This window comes from Staurois parvus, unplaced genomic scaffold (genome assembly GCF_062004578.1).
Source record: "Staurois parvus isolate SC_StPar_1 unplaced genomic scaffold, SC_StPar_1.0 ptg000652l, whole genome shotgun sequence".
NCBI lineage: Eukaryota > Metazoa > Chordata > Amphibia > Anura > Ranidae > Staurois > Staurois parvus.
Window position 1 is genome coordinate 2,497,803 of NW_028318448.1, and position 26,835 is coordinate 2,524,637.

A 26,835-nucleotide genomic window follows, 5' to 3' on the forward strand; every position below is an offset into this window, starting at 1 on the left:
CATTGATTAGAACTGAACTCAGTTTGGCTGGAACATTATCTCACCCTTAGCAGTGAATCCTATTGAATTCTATAAATCCTGTTATAAATTGAATATTAATCCAGAATGAGTAAATTAACAAATAACCAATGAAGTTCAGTGCAGTTCTCCATTACAATACAGCAAGGCACTGAATGAAGGAGGAGAAGCTTTCATTCATCTGCCTGTAGGTAGGTGCAGCATGATGTGGCAGGCAGAAAACACACGGAGTCCAAGTGCAGTAACAGAAATATGTTGTAACGGAAGTCTAGTAACACGCAAACAAGCCCGGCAGAAAGGTAACCCAACCAGGAAAAATTACAGGTTATGGCAGCAGTGTAACAGTAGTCTGATGACTCATGGGTGCTGACAGCGTCTGTCTCAAGGGAAGGAATGCAGTCTGGCCAGTCCTTACCCAAATGAGGAGGCTTTCAGGAAGGATGGCATGTCCCTGCACTTTTCTTACTCCTCCAGAATTTTTCTCTGATGCTAAGAACTTTCCCTGACAGATGGGTATACTGTCCCTACACTGCCACTTGCAAAAATGTGCACCAAACCTGGGAGCCAGGGTCTTATATAGACTCTCCCTGACCCAAGATAGCCACCACAGTCACATCCAATTGGATAGCTGTCTCCCTGTGACCAAGGAAACCATAGAAGAACCAGGTCCCTCTCAACTTCCTTCTCCACCTTTATTGCTGCTGCAGATGAACATCACTGGCAGTGGATAAGATAGACTGCACCTGCCTATATGCCTGTCCCCATTCATAGAACGCTTTTCATTTGAGGAAGTTATAGTACAGCTATAGTATTCTTGACTAGTGCCTACAATAGATCCAGTAGCTTGTAAGAACCTCCACAACACTAGAAAATTACCGCTGCAGGGATATGCAGGGGTGGCAGTGGACTAAAGATTTAAAAAAAAAAAGAGCAGCCACCACCATATGGGACTCTTCTTATACAGTATAAGTACTGTCTCTTGTGTTTATTACAAAAAAAGCCCAAAAAAAACCCAAACCTGAATTTAAGCTTTAAATATAGTTATGTGGTACCGGTAGACTATAAAACTTTTTTAAGGAATTGATTGCAAAGCTTCAAAGGTTGAATATCTTTTATGTCTATGTGGAGTATGGCTTTAGGAAAAAAAAAAGAAATATTTTAAAAACCAACAGAATGTTTATTTAGAAGAAAAGAAACCTGGTCCAGCAGTGAAATATTCCCTTTGTTTTTTTGTTTTTCTTATATAATGTAAATCATATGTCACTATCTAAATTCCTGCTAAACAACAAAAGATAAAACATATGTATGCATATATTTTTTGTGTCTGATTGTGTGTCTATGTTCTAAAGATGTTTTATGCACCTCAGAATTACATTTTACTTGAATTGAAAGAAAAAAAAACTCCTTGTAACTTGGAAAACTATTTAAGCAGTAAATACTGCAAATTGCCAGTTGATAACACATTAAAGCATAGGCATGAACACGGGATGTGCCTGATGTGCCTAGGCACATCCTAATCACCTCTGTGCGCTGGGCTTTCTTCTGGCAGAATTGATGCAGTTTGGTCCGACATCTCTGCTAAATATACACAAGCAGCAGTGGCTGTGATGTGAGTGTGAGGATGTTTTCTGTGTAAGATCCTGTGAGAAGTGCAAAGGCTGCAGCCACGGAGTAAGCAGGCTAGCAGGCAGTAAGCCACATTTTCCGATGCAGCCTCTCTATTCCCGGCTTCAGGTCCCTTACAGTATGCCCCCTGGTGTCTGTCTCCCGCATTTATGCGACAGAAGCATAGCGAAGGATGGAGTCAGGCCAGTCAGCAGCTAGTGATGAGTAGACTGTGACAAATAAAAAAAAAAAATCATGTAAAAAAGGCAACAATTTATGAACAAATGGCTGGGCCAAAGAGAAATGCTTGGCTCAAACCGAATCTTTAACATTATTAGGAGCCACAAGTGATGATGAGTGCATCATTGGAGTTTGAGATCCTATAACTGTTGGAGGCTAGGGCTGAGGTAATTTTTTTAGACAATTAGTGGTAACTAGGCAATTAAAAAAATACAGTATATATATATATATATATATATATATATATTATATTGCCAAAAGTATTGGGACGCCTGCCTTTACACGCACATGAACTTTAATGGCATCTCAGTCTTAGTCTATAGGGTTCAATATGGAGTTGGCCCACCCTTTGCAGCTATAACAGCTTCCACTCTTCTGGGTAGGCTGTCCAAAAGATTTAGGACTGTGTCTATGGGAATGTTTGACCATTCTTCCAGAAGCGCATTTGTGAGGTCAGACACTGATATCGGATGGGAAGGCCTGGCTCACAGTCTCCGCTCTAATTCATCCCAAAGGTGTTTGATTGGGTTGAGTGCCAGGCAGTCAAGTTTCTCCACCCCAAATTTGCTCATTCATTTCTTTATGGACCTTGCCTTGTGCACTGGTGCGCAGTCATGTTGGAACAGGAAGGGACCATCCCCAAACTGTTCCCACAAAGTTGGGAGCATGAAATTGTCCAAAATGTGTTGGCATGCTGATGCCTTAAGAGTTCCCTTCACTGGAACTAAGGGGCCTAGCACAACCCCTGAAAAACAACCCCACACCATAATCCCCCCTCCACCAAACTTTACACTTGGCACAATGCAGTCAGGCAAGTTTTGTTCTCCTGGAAACCGCCAAACCCAGACATGTCCATCAGATTGCCAGACAGAGAAGCATAATTTTTTACTCCATAGAGCATGTCTCCACCATTCTAGAGTCCAGTGGCGGCGTGGTCTACACGACTGCATCCAACGCTTTGCATTGCACTTGGTGATGTAAGGGTTGGATGCAGTTGTTCGGCCATGGAAACCTATTCCATGAAGCTCTCTATGCACTGTTGTTGTGCTAATCTGAAGGTCACATGAAGTTTGGAGGTCTTTATCTATTGACTCTGCAGACAGTTGGTGACTTCTGTGCACTGTACACTTCAGCATGCACTGACCCTGCTCTGTCATTTTACTTGGCCTACCACTGCATGGCTGAGTTGCTGTTGTTCCCAGTTGCTTCCACTTTGTTATAATCCCACTAACAGTTGACCATGGAACATTTAGTAGCAAGGAAATTTCATGGATGGACTTATTGCACAGGTGGCAACCTATCACAGCACCACACTTGAATTCACTGAGCTCCTGAGAGCTCCTGCATGCCTAGGTGCTTGATTTTATACACCTGTGGCCATGGAGGTGATTGGAACACCTGAATCCAATGATTTGAATGAGTGTCCCAATATTTTTGGCAATATATATATATATTTACTGTTAAATGTGGTCACTGACATGTTGTGTCAACCATCAATTTGTAATAAATCAATTTAAATACGTTTGCCTGAACCCAATTGAGCCAATAGTACTTGAGCCTGAAATACCACAATGTGGCTCAGCCCACATCGATATATTTCATATATTCATTTTACTTGGCATTTAAAGCTGATTTGTTCTAAATTTCCAAATGGGGAATATTTACAAATGCATGTTCTATTGCGTTGTCCCTTCTCAGATTGCAGCAGGAGCTAAAGAGGTGTCTGTGTTTGGTGCAGCATCTGAGACATTTAGTAAGAAGAACATAAACTGCTCCATTGAGGAAAGTATGTCAAGGTTTGAAGAAATCATACAATCAGCATATGGCATAAATATTCCTGTACGTGGGTATGTATATATTTATTAATCTTTTTCAGCTCTTAAAAGTGATCCTTCCACTACAGGATCTAAAGTAGACCAAAGTCAGCCTGGATCTTTCCCCCTCTTTCACTAAAAATCCCATCAGTATACAGCTCTACATGCTGATTTGAAATATTCTTACATTAATTTTTGAACAAATATATTTTTATTTTTACAATTACTGTTTTTATCATTGCCTGACTGAATAAGGTACTGGTAATGTAAACCTGGCCTCACAGAACCATCGTGGGAAGTTTACATCACTTGTGCATTCCCACTCAGATGATGCACTGTCACATGTTCCAGGAGGCAGGCCACTCAGTATGTTCCAGAAAGTAAAGGGAGTGTCGGAGATCGCCGCACCGCTGGGCTCGGCGCAGGCGCAGTACACCGCCCTGTACGCGGGCGCCGGGACTTGGCCGTCCGCGGCAACCAGGTTCGCGCATGCGCAGTAGAGACCACGGGCGCGCGCCTGGCACCAATGACAGCGCAGGGCGGGATATTTAAACGGCCCTAAGCTGTCATTCAGTGCCTTTTGGTCTTTCTGAATCCTGTGAACCTGTTAACCTGTCAAAGTAAGTTGCTGACCCGGATTGTGCCCTGACCTTGCTGTTTCTCCTGTTCTTGACCCTTGCTTGCCTGACCTCTCTCCTGAATGCCCCCTATTGGATCTGACCTGCTGTTGCTGACCTGGCGTGTGACCCGACTATTCTTTGCCCGCTGCTCTGTACCGCACCGTCCCCATAGTTACCGACCCGGCTTGTATGACCTTGCACTTGCTCAGCCATCCATCCATCCCTCTCAACGGGGTCTCCAGACCTCCTCATACCTGGCTCTCTCCCGTGGGAGCCCCTGGCGAATACCCCTACCACTGACGGGTGTCCTCAGTAGTCATGACCTGGTCCCAGGGTACTCCAAGTCCATCCCCACCATCAGGGGCCCTGGTGAACAAGTACTCTGGGGCTTAGACTCCGTGCGCTGGGAACATCCAATCAGTGGAGTGCTAGTGGTACCGCCGGGCGGTCCCTTACAGGGAGATAGATTCATCTGCCCTTAGTGAAAATGGCCAATAATAGGACACCAATATGTCCCTCCTGTGTAATCAAGATGCTCACAGGAACTCCTTGATTACACAGGAGGGACATATTGGTGTTTCCTTTTTGATATTTTGGACAATTTTTGGGATTTGATTTCACTTGAACTGTAGGGGAGCTTTTTCAATTATATTGTGGTATATTCATTATTATTTTCACTTGAATTGTAGGGAAATGTTCAACTATATTGTAGCATATCCATTATTATATTATCTTGCACACATAGGCAGAGAAAAAAATGCAGTGAACAATTGTAGCACTAATTAGAACGTAAAGTCCCGTTCACAATAAGATAGATGACAACAAAGTCCATGTAGGTTTCCTATATACAGAAATGAAGAGCCATGCATAGGAAAGGAGTTCCAATCTGAAAAGGGGACCACCACCATACACCCAAATAAATTGGCCTCTTACCAAAAGTGTTGACCAGGTTGGACAGGTCGGTCAACATACTGTAAGCAGTATCATAATTCCAGCAGGTGCTGCAATGAGTTCTTGTATAGGAAATGCTCACAGGGTCATCCAAGATATTCCTCCAAAAAGAGCTTCAAATGGCAAACTCCCCATCAGGCCACCAGAGCACCATTTTTGTTGCTGCTGATAGGTTTATATTGAACTGGAGGGGCAATCATGTTAGAAGGGAATTTTCCAAATTGGAAACCCTATGGATATATTCCCTCAAGACATATGTTCCTTTTGGCCTCAACATTGAGTGGGATGTAAATGCCTTCATTAATAATAGTTGATTTTATATTACACTGTATTTTATATTTTTGTGAATGATAGAAGTATTTTTTATGAGTATTATAGTCTTTTTTTATGTGTTGTAATTTTTGATCTGTGACACAAGATGACACTGTCCTGAATTTTTTCTATTTAATTCATTGTTTTAATGTTCTCTAAGAACAATATATGGTTTTAAACCAAAATAAAGCTAACCATTTGCTGCTAGTATGGCATTTTTTTGGCGTCATTTTTGACAATATATTAATCTGATCCCTGCTAAATGGGATCCGCTGTCACTCCCCACTGGGTTTTGCGTTTCCTGTAGGTGGAACGCATTGTAGTGTGGAGGTTTTTTATTTCCTGCCTCCATCTCCCGGTTTGAGGTGTTGTTTCCGGTTTGTGGAATGCCCTTTAATGAGGGGGAGTGTCCCTCTTGGCTCTATTTATATCGTGCGATGCATCGCTCAGGCCGTGCCCCTGATGATGTCTGTTGAGGACAAAACGCGCAGGGTGGAGCCATGCTGTGTGACATCATTGCTCTCTTGAGGGACAGTGACCATCTTGTCCCTTTGAATTTAATACACTGTGTGTTGGCAGTTCTTCTATTCATGTGGTGCTCTGGTGGCCTGATGGGGTGTTTGCCATTTGAAACTCTTTTTGGAGGAATAACTTGGATGACCCTGTGAGCGTTTCCTATACAAGAACCAGTTGCAGCACCTGCTGGATTTATGTTACTGCTTATGTTGACCAACCTGTCAGCTGTCAACACTTTTGGTAATAGGCCAGTTTATTTGGATGTATGGTGGTGGTCCCCTTTTCGGACTGGAATCCCTTTCCTATGCATGGCTCTTCATTTCTGTATATGGGAAACCTACATGGACTTTGTTGTCATCTATCTTATTGTGAACGGACTTTATGTTCTAATTAGCGCTGCAATTTTTCACTACAATTTAGTATAATAGGTTATTGTATAAAGTTTTGGCAGGTGAGAGTGACCTTGCTATCATTATTCCAAACAGTTTTCTACTGTTTTAGCAATTCATTTATCTGACTATTGTAGGTATCTTTCAGACAAGAAGCTTTGTCATGCATGTTGGTGAACTTTCTAAAGCGTAGTTAGGAGAAAATCAATTGTTTTCAGAAAGTCCCATTTACATCAATACATTACCTTGATGTAGCGACATGCTACTGTTTCCTTTTGTCTGTGTATATTTTCAATTTAAGTCTAAAACACACAATGCAACATTCACATAATTGGTGTCATTATGTGCGTCTTTCCTAAAGTAAACTTAAAAGTTTTTTTTTTATAATCAGGTTTTTTTTTCTTTCCTACTGCTTCCTGAATCATTGATTTGGACCATGTATGCGTAGGAGGAACTTTGACTTTCCTAGTTGCATACTTGTTCCAGGTAAGCAAGTCATTGGGGTTGACAATAAATAGGCTGTTCTTTTTGCAAATGACTTTTAACTTTGCAAAGGATTTTTCCCAAGATTAGTGAGTGTGGTAAAAATTCACCTTGCAAAAAATACACATTCACGTTCAAGGGAAAAAGGGTATTTTTGCTTGCACATGATTGAATGATGTAAGTCAACAGAGCTTTACCTCATTCACTAGGGTAAAAGAAAATTCAATTTCAAAGTAAACAGCCTATTTGCCTTTAGTAAATCAACCTCCAGGGACGCTAATAAGGGGAAAGGTAGTCCTCCCATATTTGGCCCAGGCCTCAATGGGTCAGTGTGGGTTGGAGTACTTGCTGAATGCAGCTCACCTGCTGCTGCTCTCCCCTTCATTAGTAGAGCACTCTATTATGAGGTCAGCACAGGTTTTAGGGTTTTACTTTGGGGGATTGCAGGAAATATCAGGAACTTGTGCTTGAATAATTATAATTGTTTTTAAGCTTGTGTACACCATGTCAGTAACATCTACTCTTGATGATGAAACATGTTGAGAATTGGGATGCACTGCATCTTGACATTTTTTTGTTATTCTGTGGAATTCTAACACAAATATTTGTGCATAAGATATGGAACTCTAATTACAATGATATCAGATAAGCTATTTCTTTTCACAGAGGCATGTCTTATATATAATTGTCGTAATAAAGTGTTACTTAACCCACAACAGTAGGAATCAGTTTGTATATGCAGTAAAGCATGCTTGCTATACTCACTGTGGAACCTAAGGGGTTAATCCTCTGCATTGTGTAAAAAGGATGTTTATCCTGTCTTCTCTGATCCTCCCCTTCTTCTACTGTCCCTAATCCATCTGCTGATAGTACAGAGCCCTAGGAGTCACTCTACACATGCTCAGTTTAGTGAGTATTGCTAGAAAGTTTCTAGTCTTTCTTTGGAAAGGTGCATGTGATCAGCACATAGCCAATCAGCAGTGTCCAGACAGAGGGTCAGATGTTATGCAGCCTCATAGGACAGTCAGAGCAGAATGAAAACTCCTCCTACAAGCTTTAACCAGTGCACAGCTGGACACTGATAGAAGTCACAAGACTGCTCTAACTGCTGATGAAAAAAGGTATTTAGCAGTTTATATTTACTAAAATAATTGCATTTCCATGTTCTGTGCACTATGGGAGATCAGATATAGTGAATGCAGGATCATCAGTTTAGTAACGTTTTAAAATATTTGTTTTCATACATTTATACTATTGTTTGTGTTGTACCTCATATAAAGTCACATGGGCATTTGGAATGTATTGTTGGTTTATATCATGAGGGATGGAGGTACATCACCCTCATATACCAGATCACTATATACAGATTGCAACAATATCTATACTGTGACTTCTACACCTATCCTACCCTGTACTGTGCCAGCCTGTAATACACTGTACCTGTATTGTGCCTTCTACTGTCCTCAGAGCCTCTACCTTCACAAGACCTTGTAATGGGCCAGCTTACCATATACTGTACCTGTAATGTGTCCTCTACCCTCATAGAACCATGTACTGTGCCCTCTGCCCTCATCCGACCCTGTACTGTGCCTTCTACCCTCATGAGACCTTGTAATGGGCCAGAATCATATACTATATACCTGTAATGCGCCCTCTACCCTCATAGAACCATGTACTGTGCCCTCTACCCTCATCAGACCCTGTACTGTGCCCTCTACCCTAATCAGATCTTGTACTTTTCCATCTTAGCATACACTGGTAGGTAGGTGTTGAAGTTTATATGGGGACAATGGGGATTGGGCAACTTTGCCACAATTGTAGATCCTTCTATCAGTTTTTAACTATGACAATCTATCCCAGTATTTTTCTTATTTCCTAGCTTCAAGCAAACTATTGAAACTGCAGTAAAGATAAACTGAAATCACCAAAAACCCCAATCAAGGGACATCTAATAATTACACCCCAGTTTTTAACAAAGGGTTGTTTTAAACCCGAGAATGGTAAAAAAAAAAGAAACATTTATGACAGATTTCCATGAACAGTTTAATCAAATGCCATAGTGTCTTTAATTGCCAACAACTTTAATATATTCACATATTCCAATATTAAAGAGTGCCAGAACAATATCTGCTGTGACTTCTTACATTTTTCTTAAATGTCTTTTGATCTCTTTCTTTTTTTTCGGAATATAGAGGAGAAATTTGCATGGTGCGGTGCAGAACAGAATAGTAAAGACAAATACAAAATAGAGTGCTTAACCAGCAAATAAGTTGTTTCGTAAAGGGCTTCCTAATATGTATTAGTTCCTTATTCTCTTAGGATTCTTTATCTAACAGCATCTATTTTTTTTTTAATATCCTCATTGTGTAATGTGGAATTTTGAAAAACACAAATTTCAGGTGTATTTGTAATTTGTGGAAGGCAGAACAAGTGATTTATATTCTGTAGGTAAAGGCTTATTGACATAAACGTATGACACACTGTGGCAATTTTGTTCTATAAGGAACATATATTGTTCATTCCAAAGACATGTATTGCTAAGCACTAGAGTGACATCTACAGGAAGGCTGACATTAATACACATGCAAATCAAAAGTTAGCTTATGGCTTTGTTTTTCTTAATAGTTGAAGCTAATACTTTTTTGTCATATTGCAATACATTCCTTCTGTATTTCACAACTACATACGCATAAACATCTACATAACTTTTATTTGGATCTTCAGCTGTAATTGTGGCCACTTTATCCATTTTTTTAAAAGTACATATCTTGTGTCTCATAACTCATACTTTCAAGCTCACGCTCCATGTGTGCAGCTATTAAGGATAAAGGGCTGTTTACACTTTCTGGATCAAGTCCAGGTCTTTAATCTGTACATTTACTATTGTATACAATATGTTGCTGAGTCCTTGTGAAAAACAACACGTTTTAGCCATGTGGGCCATCTGCTCTTTTATACTGTCCTTGGTTTTGCTGAAAATGTAAGAATAAGATGGAGTCATTTATGAGAAATGTTTATAAAACATGTTCTGAAAACACATGTTTATTATTTCACCATGCTTATCGTAATTTCATTATATGAGCACATTAACATATTCACATCCTCAGATTTACACAATGATTAGTGTTTCTAGAATCTCAGTCTGGCCATGACATAATCCCCTTCAGAATTGTTTAAATAGAGTGTAACTATTGAATATATGTATGTAAAGCCAAAATTATTTTCTTAAATGAAGCTGGGTAAACACTAGTAGAAATATGAACAAAAATGTGTACTAAAATTCTTAGGAAAATTTGTACGAAAATTCTCAGAACATTCTAATGTCATTCAAAAGTAGTTCATGATGTTGTTTGCTTCTAACATTTGATTAAGTGTATACCCAGCTTTACAGTACAGAAGAGTTTAAACCTCTACCAGTTAAATGTTGCTGTTTGTGTCCCATTGACAAGATTTCCCTTCACTATCATTGAATGGAGCAGGATGTTTTAGGATATCTACAAAGTGAAGGGAATTCCCCTGTAGGACAGTTCTTAGCAGAACAAGTGAGCCCATTTGACTATTTCGCATCACCACTTTGTCTAGTGACAGCTGTAAAATATGGGGTTTCCATCTCTTTCTGTTTCAGTGATAATGTATACCAGGAAAAAAGAGAAAGGTTGAATTTTTCTGGCAGCAATACTGACTATAGTTAATGCTTACAAACCCAATCCAAAAAATAGAAGTTTGAGCTTTATATACATTTCATGGGGATGTCTTAGGCATTTGCACAGGTGCCTTGAATGATCATTTTATTTGTAAAATGATAATCAGCTCCATCTAGTGCCCATTTGTTGTATTTTTTTTTATTACAAGATTTCAGCAAAATACAACATTTTGACCACTAGACGGTGGTGGCTATCAGATGAGATATTGCAAACATTGCAGAGATCATGTGAGAATGCTTAACCACTTGCTGCCTGGCCTAAGGTCAAATGACGGCTGGGCGAACACTCTGAGAGGGCATCATATGACGTCTGTCCCAGATCGCGCTTTGCACATGCCTGCAGGGCCGCGCTGTAGCGAGATCTGTCACCTGCCGTGTACCTCGGATAAGGCCAATGACAGATCTGTGTACCGGCCCCGTTGCCAGTACCATGTGACCTGAAGGTCACATGACAATTGTATACAATGGATGGCTTTCTTTCATGCCATCCATTGTATACAAGTGTATCTAGCTGTGAATGGTCACAGCGATCACATGTACGGACTGGGCCAATCACAGCCCATCTGTGTCATGTGATTAGCCGTGGCCAATCATAGCTAATCACAACAAAAAAAACTTGAATTGTTTGATGTCATTCATTTAAATGCTTGCTTATAGCAAAGAAATTATTTGCTATAATCAATCAAATTGTGTAAAAAAAAGAAATACTGATCACTTCCCCAAAGTAGTACAATGTTACTATGGTAACATTATACTACTTTGGTCATAGTGAAATATGAAAAAAAAATCTTAAAAAAAGAGAAAAAATTTAATAAAAAATAAAAAGATAAATTAAAAAATAGTTTAAAAAATATTTTTTTTCGTACTGTCACCAGTCAGTGTCCCTGATCACTGCCACACCAGTTATATGCTGATGCTGTACTGCACTGGTGACAGTATGTAAAAAGAAAATTGTGAAAATAACTTGTTAAATTTCTTCATTTTCCAAAAAATGATGACAAAAAAATTACAACTTCAAAAAACTCGCCATGCCTCTTATGAAATACGTCGGACTGTCTACTTTGCAAAAAGGGGTCATTTGGGGATATCTGTACTATTCTGACATTTCTGGGCCTCAAGAAATTAGATTGGCTGTCAGTACTTCAGGATTGATCAATTTTCAGATATATCCCATAGTTTGTGAACTCTATAACTTTCCTACAGACTAAATAATAAATACTAATTTGGGTTATTTTCACCAAAGAAATGTAGCAGAATACATCTTGGTCTAAATTTATTTATTATTTACAATTATTTATTTGCAAACTTTTACAACAGAACTAAAAAAAAACGTGTTTTTTTCACAATTTTTGGTCTTTTTTTTGGTAATTTAGCAAACAATAAAACCCCAGTGGTGATTAAATACCACAAAAAGAAAGCTCTAGTTGTGTGAAGAAAAAGCTAAAATTTTAGTTTGGGTACAGTGTTGCATGACCACGCAATTGTCATTCAAAGTGTGAGAGCGCTGAAACATGAAAATTGGCCTGGGCAGGAAGGGGGTAAAAGGGCTTGGTATTGAAGTGGTTAATCTGGGGGGGAGTGTCAGGATGAGCTAGCAGATTTAGATACACTACCAAGTTGAAGACAAACTCCAACTACCACTTTTAAGCAGTTACAGCAACAGTTTTTTTTCCTGATGGGATAAAGATATCACATGAATTATTAAAAGCTGACCATTGTAAGAACCTCTATCAGTGGTAAATGGTTTGCCTCAACCCCCTAACTGCTATATCTTTAGGACAGCTTATTTTATTTAAAAACAACAGACTTGCTAACCAGATCACCAAGGGGGAAAAAAGAAAGCCAAACGAAGAAAATGAATACATCTAATAGTAATCTGCAATATAATAGATTATGGTTTTTCTGGTTTAATACCACTTTAAAGGCATTAAAGGGCTATGCTAATGCACAGTGGCTAATTGGTTAGCACTTCCACTTGGCAGCAAGAGGGTTCATGATTTGAATCCCAACTATGGGACTATATGCCAGAGTTTGCATGTTCTCCCTGTGCCTGCATGGGTTTCCTCCAATTTCCTCCCACACGTGAAAGACATGCTGGTAGATTATTTGTCTTCTGTCCAAACTGGCCCTAGTATGTATACTTATGAATGTGAGGTAGGGACCTTAGATTGTAAGCTACTTGAGAGCAGGGACTGATGGAAACGTACAATAAAGCACTTAGTATATTGAAGATCCTGTATAAATGCCTATAATAAAATAAGAACAAACCAATTTAACTACTCAAATACAGTGAAGGAAATAAGTATTTGATCCCCTGCTGAATTTGAATGTTTGCCCACTCACAAAGAAATGATCAGTCTAAAAATTGAATGGTAGGTGTATTGTAACACTGAGAGACAGAATAGCAACAAAAAATTCATAAGAAATGCATGTCTAACAAATTATGCACTGATTTGCATGTTCATGAGGGAAATAAGTATTTGATCCTCTATCAATCATCAGGATTTCTGGCTACCAGGTGTCTTTCATACAGTAAGAAGCTGAGATTAGAAGCAATCTCTTAAAGGGAGTGCTGCTAATCTCATTTTGTTACCTGTATAAAAGACACCTGTCCACAGGAGCAATCAATCAGATTCCAAACTCTCCACCATGGCAAAGACCAAAGAGCTGTCCAAGGATGTCAGGGACAAGGTTGTAGACCTACACAAGGCTGGACTGGGCTACAAAACTGTTGCCAAGCAGCTTGATGAGAAGGTGACAACAGTTGGTGCAATCATTCGCAAATGGAAGAAACACAAAACAACTGTCAGTCTCCCTAGGTCTGGTGCACCATGCAAGATCTCACCTCGTGGAGTGTCAATGATCATGAGAACAGTGAGGAATCATCCCAGAACTACACGTGAGGATCTTGTCAATGATCTCCAGGCAGCCGAGACCACAGTCACCAAGAAAACCATTGGTAACACACTACGCCGACAAGGATTGAAATCCTGCAGTGCCCGCAAGTCCCCTCTACTCAAGAAAGCACATGTCCAGGCCCATCTGAAGTTTGCCACTGAACATCTGAATGATGCACAGGAGGACTAGTTGAAAGTGTTGTGGTCAGATGAGACTAAAATCGAGCTCTTTGGCATCAACTCAACTCGCCGTGTTTGGAGGAGAAGGAATGCTGCCTATGATCCCAAGAACACCATCCCAACTGTCAAACATGGTGGTGGAAGCATTCTGCTTTGGGGGTGTTTTTCTGTTAAGGGGACAGGACAACTGCACCGCATCAAAGTGACGATGGACGGGGCAATGTACCATCAAATCTTGGGTGAGAAACTTCTTCCCTCAGCCACAGCATTGAAAATGGATCTTGGATGTGTGTTCCAGCATGACAATGACCCAAAACACATGGCCAAGGCAACAAAGGAGTGGCTCAAGAAGAAGCACATTAAGGTCCTGGCGTGGCCTAGCCAGTCTCCAGGCCTTAATCCAATTGAAAATCTGTGGAGGGAGCTGAAAGTTTGAGTTGCTAAATGTCAGCCACCAAACCTTAATGACTTGGAGAGGATCTGCCAAGAGGAGTGGGCCATAATCCCTCCTGAGATATGTGCAAACCTGGTGGCCAACTACAGGAAACATCTGACCTCTGTGATTGCCAGCAAGGGATTTGCCACCAAGTACTAAGTCATGTTTTGTGAAGGGGATCAAATACTTATTTCCCTCATGAACATGTAAATCAGCTCATCATTTGTTAGACATGCATTTCTTTTGAATTTTGTGTTGCTATTCTGTCTCTCAGTGTTACAATACACCTACCATTCGATTTTTAGACTGATCATTTGTTTTTGAGTGGGCAAACATTCAAAATCAGCAGGGGATCAAATACTTATTTCCTTCACTGTACACAATTTGAGGTATAAAGGTGTACCACTGTTAGCAATCATCATCACTGTAAACTGGCTTTTCGCAAACTGCAAAAACTATGCTGGCTAGCAGGTGGGATGCTTTAGTTATAGTAGGCTCCAGGGCTGTTTTGGAAAGGGCATTGTACTTATGGAAAGCTAGTTTAGAAGAGATGACATGTGGGACATATAATGAGAAAGAAAGATGTGTAAGTCTGTGAATTAATTTTAGGCCATTCACAATAGCTGAACAGTTTTCTATCAGTGTTGGTTTTGTTGGTTAATGGTTAATGTGTGATATAGCATCTTCTAAATATTTTGTTTTGCACTCCTGTTAGAAATAAAACTCTGGCAGAAAACAGGCAATGATTTAAATTATAAATAATCTATAGCACACATGATGAAATTGTAGACAGCATTATGTTACAAAGTCGATGAAAAGTTTCATATAGATAATAAATATGTGTTGTACAATGCCGCCTTTTGGAAGTGGAAAGGCTCATAGAAAAGATTCAGTATTCTACACAGATGTCAATAATAAACATTTCAACCAGAAACAGAAGGCTAAACGGAAATATTGTAATGAAAAACATTTAATGTGCCAAAATACTTGACATCAAACATCATATGGAACCTGCAACAAATTTGAATTGTGGAACACCATGCCTGTTAATAGCACCTACCAGGCTTCCTGATTATGCGTGCAAATGCAAGTTAATATTTATGAAGTATATGGGCCATCAAGCATATGTAAATACATTAGGATCTGATGGCTAAACACTGCATATTTCTATTTACAGATATGTGTCTTGTGCATTAGGCTGTCCTTATGAAGGAAATATTGAAGCTCATAAAGTGGCAGAAGTAAGTTTTTCTCTTTGGTTTGCAATTACATTGCTAGTTCAGAAATTAACTGGATGATCTGTTTATAGGTAAAACAGAAAAAGAAAAAAATAGCAATAACTAGTAATTTAAAGTGGTAGTAAAGTCTCTTTTTTTATTATTTACCAAAATGTGCCACGCTTCACTTATAAATGCTCAAAATAAATTATATATGCATACAAATTGCTACTATTTATATCAAAGAAATATGAAGATAAAATAAGTGAATCAACCAATATCAATTTCCCAAAAACAGTGTCCATATAATTGTCAAAAACAGTCAAAAAAAGAGGTCCCATATATAAACATCTTCAAACATGCAAATTTCACTGTGGAATAAAATATCTTGTGCCTCTTAATTGATTTTTTGTGTGAAAAAAACTTTAATTTGTTTGCTCTCCCACCGATTGTGCTCTCACCTCGAGTATATGACCAAACCGTTAAGTAAGGTCGTATAAAGCTTGTATCCCTTTAAATGGGCCAAAGTATGGATGGGATGGTATCTTGCTGTTTGGGGTCCTCCTCCACTCAATCGATGGGCTCCCCTTCCACGGTGGTTGATATAGAGAAATAAATCACATCATAGCGTATCATCCTTTTAAAATCATTTATTAATAAAAGTATTGCACTCACATATACTCTGTATATAAATCACTTTGTGCACAAAATGTATCCTCCAGATTTTTTCAGTGGTGAAAATCCTAAAATTGCCAGCTGGTGTCAGTATGGAACCATCGAGCATTATGAAATGAAAGCCTTTCCCCTACGTGTTATGCCACCGATCACGTGGCTTCATCAGGGGGAATGAGGTGAGAGCACAACCGCTGGGGGAGCACACAAATGAAAGTTTTTTTCACACAAAAAATCAATCAAGAGGCATATTTTATCACATAGTGAACTTTGCACGTTTGAAGAAGTTTATATATGGAGTTCTTTTTTTGGCTGTTTTTGACAATTATATGGACACTGTTTTTGGACACTGTTTTTGGACACTGTTTTTGGGAAATTGGTATTGGTTGATTCACTAATTTTATCTTCATATTTCTTTGATATAAATAGTAGCAATTTGTATGCATATATCATTTATTTTGAGCATTTATAAGTGAAGCGTGGCACATTTTGGTAAATAGTATTGGTTTGGCACACTAGTATGAGTATGTGTTAGGTGCAGGCAGGGGCGGACTGACCATTCGTCTACTCGGGCACTGCCCGAGGGCCCGGGGTCAGTAGGGGGCCCCATGAGATGACCATAGTACCTTTCATAGGCTTTTTTGGGTGTGGTTTGAGTGTGGGTGAGGACACAGGAGCCCCATGATCCCCTATTGCCCGGGGGCCCCATGAGTTGTCAGTCTGCTCCGGGTGCAGGAGACTCACAATCAACACTCAGTAATAATCATCCCTCACAAAGCAGCTCACAAGCTTCTATTTTTCAAAGTCTCTTTTTGTACTTGTACCTACAGCCTATAATAAGGCTTACCTGTAGGTACTGTAAATATCTCCTAAACGTGCATAGTTTAGGGGATATTTACTTGTAAAGCAGCAACAGCACATGCACTCTGAAGGAACAGCATGCCTGTGCTGTGCCTTCAGAGCTGTGTGCTGTAAAAATTAACATCATCGTTGCTCGACTCTTCAAGCCCGTGAGCCCGTGGGTAGATAGAATAGGCTTAGAATAGGGGTGCGAGTAGATTTAGCCTTAGTTAGAATTGAACTGGAATTACACTTTAAAATCTACTGTACAAAGTAAACTTTGTTGTGTAGATTTGCAGTATTGAAGTTTCATGTTTATATTTCATTCGAAAAACAGTAAATGACTGCTTCCTTTGTTCAAATCAGGGGCGGACTGACAACTCATGGGGCCCCCGGGCAATAGGGGATTATGGGCCCCTGTGTCCTTGCCCAAACTCAAAAAAGCCTATGAAAAAGGTACCAGGGGTATCTCATGGGGCCCCCTACTGACCCCAGGCCCTCAGGCAGTGCCCAAGTTTCCAAATGGTCAGTCCGCCCCTGGTTCAAATTGAACTATTTATCAGACTATCTTATATACTATGTGTTACTTAGGTATCCAAACGATTGTACAGCATGGGCTGCTATGAGATTTCACTTGGAGACACTATTGGAGTTGGAACACCAGGCAGCATGAAGAAAATGCTTGAAGCTGTGGTGAAAGAGATTCCAGTTCATGCTCTGGCTGTCCACTGTCACGACACCTATGGCCAGGCTCTGGCTAATATTCTTACAGCATTGCAGGTAAAGCATTTTAAGTAATAAAATCAGCCTTTACGGTCAATAAACATAAAACAAAATATGACAATATTGACAAAGGTAGAATTTTTCAAGCAAGAAGTTAGAGTCTCACACAAGAAAAGCTGCTGACTGTTGGCAGGAATGACGTGCAGGTGTCCAGAGGCGCCTACACATTACAAGCAAACAAAAGATTTCCCAGCACACTTACCAGCCAGCCTGCAAAACAACCAAAGTGCCCTGTCTAACAGTTTATGTTAAAAACAGAGGGTTTTGTTTGCAACAAAGAAAACCCCAAACCCTCTATTTTTAACGTAAACTGTTAAACAGGGCAATTTTGTTGTTTTGCAGGCTGGCTGGTAAGTGTGCTGGGAAATCTTTTGTTTGTGATGTGTGCTGCCCTTTCATGTGCACCTTGTTAGGGGTGGTTGCTATTTTTTGTACAGGTGACTAAAGAAACCTGCTGCAACTTTAACTACCTCTTGCTTGAGAAGCCTATAGATTATCTTTGTATTGTTTCCTTTGTGTGAACTCCTGGTGTTTCTACTAGCCCTTCTGATTTCCTATTAAAACTGACCACACTAGGCATGAGAGCACAGTGTGGTCAGTTTTCTGTCTGTCCTGGGAGTAAATCCAATGACCAGACTTCTGCTGATACGCCTCCCTCCCCTGCACAGCCATTCTTTGGGAAGATGAATGTGCTGCTGTTTCTCTTTTCCCATCTCTCTAAGATCATTATGTAGAGGGAATATGATCACTTATAAAGAAGGGAAAAGGGTATTTATAATGTTTTTTTTTTAAATGTATACATAAATGTTTTGCTTTCATTTCTACTTTAAACTGAATGGGTTGTTTTACAAGGTGAGGGTTTACAATCCTTTAATGTTAAATTGAGGAAATATTTACCCTTTTCATAGGGTTCATGTTACAGGAAAGACCCTTTCCTACTGAAGATCAGATTTCACTGGGGGAATCTTGGTCACATTTTACTAACTCCGCTTGATACAATATACATAAAATAAATGTTTTCAATCCTCAGTTTTTGTGCATATGACAAGTAGCTGTGAGCCACACATTGAGCCAGCTCTGGAAATGGGTAGTCACCTGTATTTCCTTTCTTTGGATGCCGTTCCATTACATGAAATCATCTGTTTATCTGATGTTCATGTATTTGTCTCTGTCAGATGGGAGTTAGCGTTGTAGACTGTTCTGTATCTGGTCTTGGTGGATGTCCCTATGCAAAAGGTTCAACTGGGAATGTTGCAACAGAAGATGTGCTTTATATGCTAAATGGACTTGGTATTCACACGGTAATACTTTGAGCATATTTTTGCTTGTTTAATGGTTTATTATATTACTTTAAAAGAACCCATAAGCTTAATGCCCCTATGATAGGAACTAACAGACTGGTCATCCTCTTAAGTAACACTGAAAGCAGTCTGTAGTAATTCCAGTATTGTGTGATTGAATTCACCTGTGCTAATTATAGGATCATTTACTGGCTTCTGAATAGAGGTTTAAAGGATAAGATCACCTTTTTGGGAACATGTTATATGTTCCACCATTTTTTAGGGTGGAACCTGTAACATGCTCACAATTCTGCAGCCGCTGCCCCCCCTGCTGTGACAGCAGTATGGGGAGAAATTCCCCGTACTAGCTGTCACTTTTTAAGAACAGGACAGCCGTGTGGGGCTCTGCCCACTCGGCTGCGTCATTCATTCACAGTGTTCTGTGAATGAATGAACTACAAGTTCTGACAGCCTTAGTGGCTGTCAGCTTGTAGTTCTCAATGAACTACTGGGGCACTGCGGAGCACTGTGGTAGTTCATTGATTCTTCATGTCAGTATATCTGCTTGCCTGTAAATCTTGTATGGGCAAGCAGATATACTGACAGATCTGCAGGAGACCTGCATGGCTCCAGCAATATGCTGATCACTAATGCAATGCTTTACAGGCTTCTGCAACCAAAAATAACAAATGCCCGTTTTTTTACCTGCAAAAAAATGTGCATTTATTATTTTTGGTCAAAAGGTGAACTTATCCTTTAAGCTTTCCTGGATAGGGCATAGATTAAACAAGACTCTGAACAACACAACATTGCTTGTAAAAGAGAAGCCATTCACATCAATGTATTGTTCTATAGGAGCTACGCTTTTGCTCCAGTTTACACCCCTGCTCATTCACAACATGCTGATAAAGACAACCACATGTCTGTCTTAAAAGACATGGGAACCTTGTAAACAGTGCTTTTTGTTCTTAAAAAAAAGCCTTATTTTTTTTACAGTCAATTGATGTATTTTATTTGATAAGTTTAGATACAACAGTAAGGTCCTTACTAGTATTTATAAGATTATTGAGCTGCAGCAGCTCATACCCTTCCTTCCAATGTGTTAAGAGTCATGCCATAGTTTGCATTATTCACAACATACCTATGACAACAGCTTAAAGTGGCTCTGCTCTCTAAAAGTAAACATTTGCTATGTTATAGTGAACATGAAGAAATTTTATTTATGCCTATGTAGTACCCTTCAAAATCTACTCTAAATTTCTTACAGAAAACACACCAAACTCACAGGATATAATAGAAGTCTATTGCTCAATGCAGCTAACCTACTGGAAAGCAGCCTAATAACCCTTTATTATAGGGGATAATATGCCCATTGCAAAAGTGCAGTGTAGATGATGTTTAATACACCGAGCGTCTGCTGGCATTGCTCTCCAGGCTGTTAGAAAGGTCCCAGGTGGAATGCAGTTGGTATCACTCGGCTTGGGATAGGCACCAGCAATATGCACTCTGATGCTGTGGGATGGCGGCTGGGCAACCCATTGATCATGATCTTGGCTTGTCAAACCACCATCCTAGAGCATGGGCATGCACTTCCATGGTTTGAGGTCATGGACCACATCAGAGGGCTTGCAGGACATGAGTTGAGTACTCCTGCCTTTGAGTCTGCTATGGATTTCACGGGTGGTGCTACATGCAAAAAATCCCATAAAAAGCTGTGCAGTCTCCCCAAAAAACATACCAGAGGCTTAGCTCAGCATGCAGCCTGGCTGGCTAGGAAAGAGAGGGTCAGCAAGCATATGTCCACCTCTCCTGAACCATACCATGCCGCATGCCATCAACATGGAAAAGGTACCATGTCAGGGGCAAGGGACCATTTTCCTATGTTGAGGGGGACAAGGGCTTCTTCCCCACAACCATGGCACAGTGGCTTTTATTAACCACATCCCCACTGCACTATAGCAGATATACTGCTACAGGGTGGCAGGGGTGTGCAAAATCACTTATATATACACGTGATTTTGCATGTCCGGGTCAGGGGTGCGCGTGCGCCATTCGCGTCCGTGGCTGTCAATCACTGGGTTCCACCCGGAGATTACCGGGGATTTCAAATGGGGAGGAGGGCTGCTTTGTTTACTAACAGTTCTCCTCCCTATCGGCTAGGTCACACTGCTCTGGATGGCTGTGCACAGCACAACCATCCAGAGCAGTGTGCTTACAGTGAAGCACCAACACACCGCCCCCCCCCAAGTGAAACATTCCCAGCACACAGTTAACCCTTTGATCGCCCCTCATCTTAACCCCTTCCTGTCCAGTGCTATTAGTACAGTGTCAGTGCTTTTTTTTTAGCACTGATCACTGTATTGGTGTCACTGGGGATGTCAGTAACAGCAAATCAGTTCCCCCTAGTGTCAGAATGCCCTCCCAGTCTCACTATAAGTCGCTGATCTCCGCCATTATTAGTAAAACAAAAAAAATTAAATTCCAGTATCTATACCGCCATTTGTAAATACTATAACTTTCACGTAAACTAATTAATTTACACTTACTGGGATTGTTTTTAGTAAAGACATGTAGCAGAATACATTGTGGCCTAAATTTATGATGAAATTTGAATTTATTTAATTTTTTACTGGACATATTTAATAGCAAAAAGTAAAAAATATTGTTTTTTCTCAAAATTGTTTTTTTTATAGCGCAGAAACTAAAAAACACACAGGCAATCAAATACCACCAAAAGAAAGCTCAATTCATGGGAAAAAAGGACATAAATTTAATCTGGGTGCAGTGTCGCATGACCGCACAGTTGTCAATTAAAATAACGCAGCGCCTTAACGCAAAAAATGGCCTGGGCAGGAAGGGGGGTAAATCCTCAGGAGGGCAAGTAGTTAATAACTCCCTCTCATAAACAAAATGCCCCTAGTTGTAAATCCATGCTAAAATTGTCCAGTGATGTTGATACATCATCAATCTTAATGAACAATGATCCCAAAAACTCACTAACAAACACAGTGACTCTCATTCAGCAAGCTCGCTGGAGACGCGCTCTGATGTAACAGATCAAATATGATTTAGACCATATTTAGTTAATGACATCAGTTGGGATGCTTTCCAGCTTGTTTACAATTTGAAACAGGCCAACAGGCAAAGGGATCCTTGGTTGCTAGGATACTGGCAGCCCCCCTGCATCTAAGCAACCAATGCTGTGCAGTTTCTAGCGTTCTTGCATTCCAGCAACCAGTGAAGTCTGTGGCCTGCAGAGCAGCAAATCATCATTTAGTGGTAGTAGTAATAATGCCACTAAGTGAATGTCTTCTTGCTGCAGTAGCAGTAGGTTCATACAGGTGCACGTGGCCTCCGTCACTCTGAACTCAAATATCATCCCTAATTACCAGTCATCAGGAGGGGCAGCTCTGAGATTAGGAAGCAAAGCCCCGTTCCTCTACCAAGATGGCTATCCCCACAGAAGACACATTGCAGAACAAGGCATTTTAAGTCAGTAATGGGAAAAAGATCTGCTGCTTGGTGTCTACAGGAAACACTGATACTTATTCCTTTGCACCCTGCTTACATTTTTTTTGTAAGCATCCACAGTGCAGATCCCTATTATAAGAAAGTGCAGGTGTTAGCACAAATGTTTGGCACATCTATAAAACGTCAGGAGCTGTTTCATTAGATCCTAGGTACCTGCTGCATTTTCAGGCAGTGAAAGCTCAGGTTGGAAGGTCCAGCACATAAATGAGGCTGTTTGTATGTACAGGCCAATTTCAGCATGAATTGCTACTATTTCAAAGTGCTTCTTTTATGACTGATTTAACGTGCTGTGTGTATCTGTACTATATAAAATGAACATATAGTCTGTTTGATGACTCTCCCTGATTGAGATGCAAAGCCATTCTGTCAAGCACTCATAAGACCAATTTATGTATTTGTTTTACCATTCTAATGGGAGCTTTCTTCACTCAAGCTGTTAACGAGCAGAGAGTAAACAGAGCTCATCGCTCTTCTGAACTTATGAACTATGCTTTCTGCTTTCTGGTCACAACAGAAATATTATGAACTGCTGGACATGCCACACACTCTGCCACTTCTAAGCTAGTGAAAGCACAATTTAATTTAAACAGCACCATAGCGCAATAAATTTAAGAGCTGCTTGAGCGCACAGCCAGGTTAAAAAAATGTTTATCCTTTTATAAAACCGAATTTTATTCTTCTAATGCACAGAAAATGTTGAACCTAGATTTCAGATTATGAATTTCACCATATAGTTTCCTGCTTCATTAGAAATATACTATGCAAACACCCAATCGTTCAATCAATCAATTAAAGCACATCTGGTTAGCTGGCAAAATAAATCAGTAGTCTACACTACTGTAAAATAATTCAGTGGAGCATAATCATTTTCAGGTTGGGATAGTAAATGTCAGACCAGTCTTTTCAAATGACAATTGCAAAACAAGCCAATGATTATAATAGAGATAGAATAGACTTAGGGGAACAAACTCATATCATAGGCTAGAATTAGAGGAGCTAATCTAATGCTAGGATGGAGTTTTGGGAACAAAACCAATCCTAGGATAGAGCTATGGGAATAAACCCAATGATAGAAATAGGGGAACAAACCCATATCCTAGGATAGAATTAGAGGAGCTAACCCAATGCTAGAATAGAATTATGGAAATAAACCCAACGCTAGAATAGAATTATGGGAAAAAACCCAATGCTAAAATAGAATTATGAGAACAAACCCATATCCTAGGATAGAATTAGAGGAGCTAACCCAATGCTAGAATAGAATTATGGGAATAAACCCAATGCTAGGATAGAATTATGAGAACAAACCCATATCCTAGGATAGAATTAGAGGCGATAACCCAATGCTAGAATAGAATTATGGAAATAAACTCAATGCTAGAATAGAATTATGGGAATAAACCCAATGCTAGGATAGAATTATGAGAACAAACCCATATCCTAGGATAGAATTAGAGGCGATAACCCAATGCTAGAATAGAATTATGGAAATAAACTCAACGCTAGAATAGAATTATGGGAAAAAACCCAATGCTAGGATAGAATTATGAGAACAAACCCATATCCTAGGATAGAATTAGAGGAGCTAACCTAGTGCTAGGATAAAATTATGGGAACAAACCATATGCTAGGAAAGCATTATGGAAGCACACCAAATAGTAGGATTGAATTATGGGAGCAAACATCTCTCGGTTGTTTTAGGAAGTACTTACCCTCCTTAGTCTCTCTCATTGTTTTTTCAAATCACTAACCCAAAACAAGAACATTTGTATTGAGTGTCTTGACTTAATATATAGATAAGCTCAGTCTAGGAATATAATGACAGCTCAAGAGCCTACCTTCAGTACCATCAACTCATCTATCCTTACCCGCTGAATATGTTTTCCTAAACCCCATACCCATATGAACACAGGTTGCCCACCTCTAGAAAAGATTACTTCAGTTAATTACATAGATAAAAATGGTTGTTAGTGTTAATATTTTAAAATGGAACTCCAGTTTGTACTCCAAATTAAAAGTAAGGATATAATAGAAGACTACATACATGCTTAAAACAACATAAAGCCCAGTTTGTACTGTATAGTTATTTGATTATTGTATCTAATTGGTATACAAGATCTAATTCAAGCCATTTACAGGAATACAGGTATTTCTCTGTAATTTATGTATTTCCTCTTCTTTTTTTATAGGGAGTTAATCAAACCAAAGTAATGGAAGCTGGTCAGTTTATGTGCTCTGCCTTAAATAAGAAGACAAACTCCAAAGTGGCATTGGCAACATTTCCTTTATGATGTGTTTACTTAGTTAAAGGAACTGTCCTGCAGCATATGTTACAACTAGCACTAAATTAAATTACTATCTTCTTAAGTAATTAAAATGTTATGCAATACAGTAATCCTCTTCATTTTGTTTGTCATATTTATGTTGTCAGAATAATTTGTATGACTGCAGTAACTCCAGAATGTTTACTGTCCTATTGTAGACGACTTATGGAGATAAAAGGAGTATAAAATATATTCCACAGCCCTCTTCAGATTCAGGACGATGTCTTCCTCCTCCTACAAACTTAAATAAATATTTGATACCATTTTTTTTACAATGTCTTCCCCCCTCCAACAAAGTTAAAGGAGATGTTTGGGCAAAGCTCTTTTGCCATACTTCTCCTGTTCTGCACTATGACCCAGATTCAGCAGACAGCGGGCTAAAGTCTGCTGTCAGATGACATCACAGGGCCAGCCCAGGCTTTGTAGAGATCTGCCCAAGTGCCTTACCAGCAACTAGCTCAGCCTCTCAGCATGGTGCTTCAGTGAGTGCTGGAGGAACAGAGATGAGAGTCAGTGACTGACAGTCACTGGCTCTCTGCTCACTGAAAACTGAGAACTGAGTGATCAGCGATCTTTGATCACTCAGTTCTTGGTGTAGAGGCAGTGGGGGACAGCTGCAGTATGAGATCGATGCTACATCCACCTAGGTGTGTACCGGTAATTTTTTTTTCAAATCCCACACTTCTCTTTTAATCATATATGATACTATTTTTTTTAACTTCCTCTAGAGATTTCCAGTCAACATTTTTTGTAAGGATAAACCTTCCTAACTCTTCAGATGTTCAGTTTTCAAAATATTCAAAACGGTATCTTCCTCTTCATCTTTCACCCTCCAGAAAATGCATATAAACCGCACATAGTGCATTACCCTTATCACGTAAATTTTCTAATAAATCATACTTCCAAAAATGTACTCAAATCCGTGCCGTTGGTATTACTGACACTAGATGTCAGTAGTGAGGGATTGCTGGCAATTCCTCCCATTATGTCTCCTTCATTAGGGTTGGTAGACCTTAGATATTGATTTCATAGTTTAGGTTGACACTATGTATTTAAGATAGTTATTTATTCATTTATTTTATTTAACTTACTTTATTTTAATACATTTGAGATGTGCAGGATAATTTCATGCATTGGCCTTTAAACAAGATGGCGATCTTCAGCCACGGTAGGGAGGAAGGATAGTATATGAGCTGGCCGAATGTCTGACGGATACATCCTTTGATAAAGTCTTAATGACGAAATGCATCAGCAAGTGACGTCAGACTTAAACCGGAAGTTTTGTGGCAGCCATCTTGGATGAGGTCTAACTCATAGAGACTACATAACAAACACTGATGTACATCTCATCCTGTAAGCGCTTTTCTATTTAATAAACAGCTGGTTGTGATTTTACTATGCAATATTTGCCCATTTTGTCTTGATGTATATACCGACGTTGGTGTAAACAACAAGAGTGATATTTGTTGGGAAGAAAAGATTTTTCTGTCCAAGGTTTTTTGACTGATAAGTCTGGTAAGGTGCATGGTTTGTAAGGTGGTGGATCACTTTTCCTATTGGTGGTCACAATCTGTGGAGGATAAGGAGCACAGAATGGCACTATATGCCACTCACTGATTAGTAGTATTGCAATATATATATATATATATATATATATATATATATATATATATATATATCTTAGAGGGTATGATTATCTTGGAAGAGGAGGACGAGAGGAAGATTGATTGAAAAGATTTTAATATTTGTAATAAGGTGAACAAGATATATTCAGAGGGTAAGAGAAGAAATTTCAGATAACACAGGGTGACACTTGGTGGAATTTATGGCATGGATTTGAGTACATTTTTGGAAGTGTGATTTATTACAAAATGTATGTGATATTGCAATGCACTGTGTGTTGTTTATATTCATTTTTTTTTAGGGTGAAAGATGAAGAGAAAGATACCGTTTTGAAGATTTTGAAAATTGAACATCTAAAGAGTTAGGAAGGAAAGAAAGATTGCGTACAGTTGTGAATTGGG

General features: G+C 39.5%; 1 protein-coding gene across 4 annotated transcripts in view; it reads left to right on the forward strand.

Annotated features, from left to right (window-relative positions):
• The window catches only part of HMGCLL1 (3-hydroxy-3-methylglutaryl-CoA lyase like 1), a 41,318-nt gene extending 16,436 nt beyond the window's left edge, over positions 1-24,882 (forward strand). For 3 of the 4 annotated variants that reach the window (XM_089694138.1, XM_089694139.1, XM_089694140.1), the window contains 5 exons: positions 3,562-3,710; positions 15,342-15,405; positions 17,485-17,673; positions 18,852-18,977; positions 24,677-24,882. In XM_089694138.1, coding sequence (XP_089550264.1) covers positions 3,562-3,710; positions 15,342-15,405; positions 17,485-17,673; positions 18,852-18,977; positions 24,677-24,778 — 630 coding nt within the window. In that variant the 3' untranslated portion in view covers positions 24,779-24,882. The remainder of the gene's footprint in view (positions 1-3,561; positions 3,711-15,341; positions 15,406-17,484; positions 17,674-18,851; positions 18,978-24,676) is intronic. The other variant, XM_089694141.1, reaches the window with a different exon arrangement.
• The last annotated feature ends 1,953 nt before the right edge of the window (positions 24,883-26,835 follow it).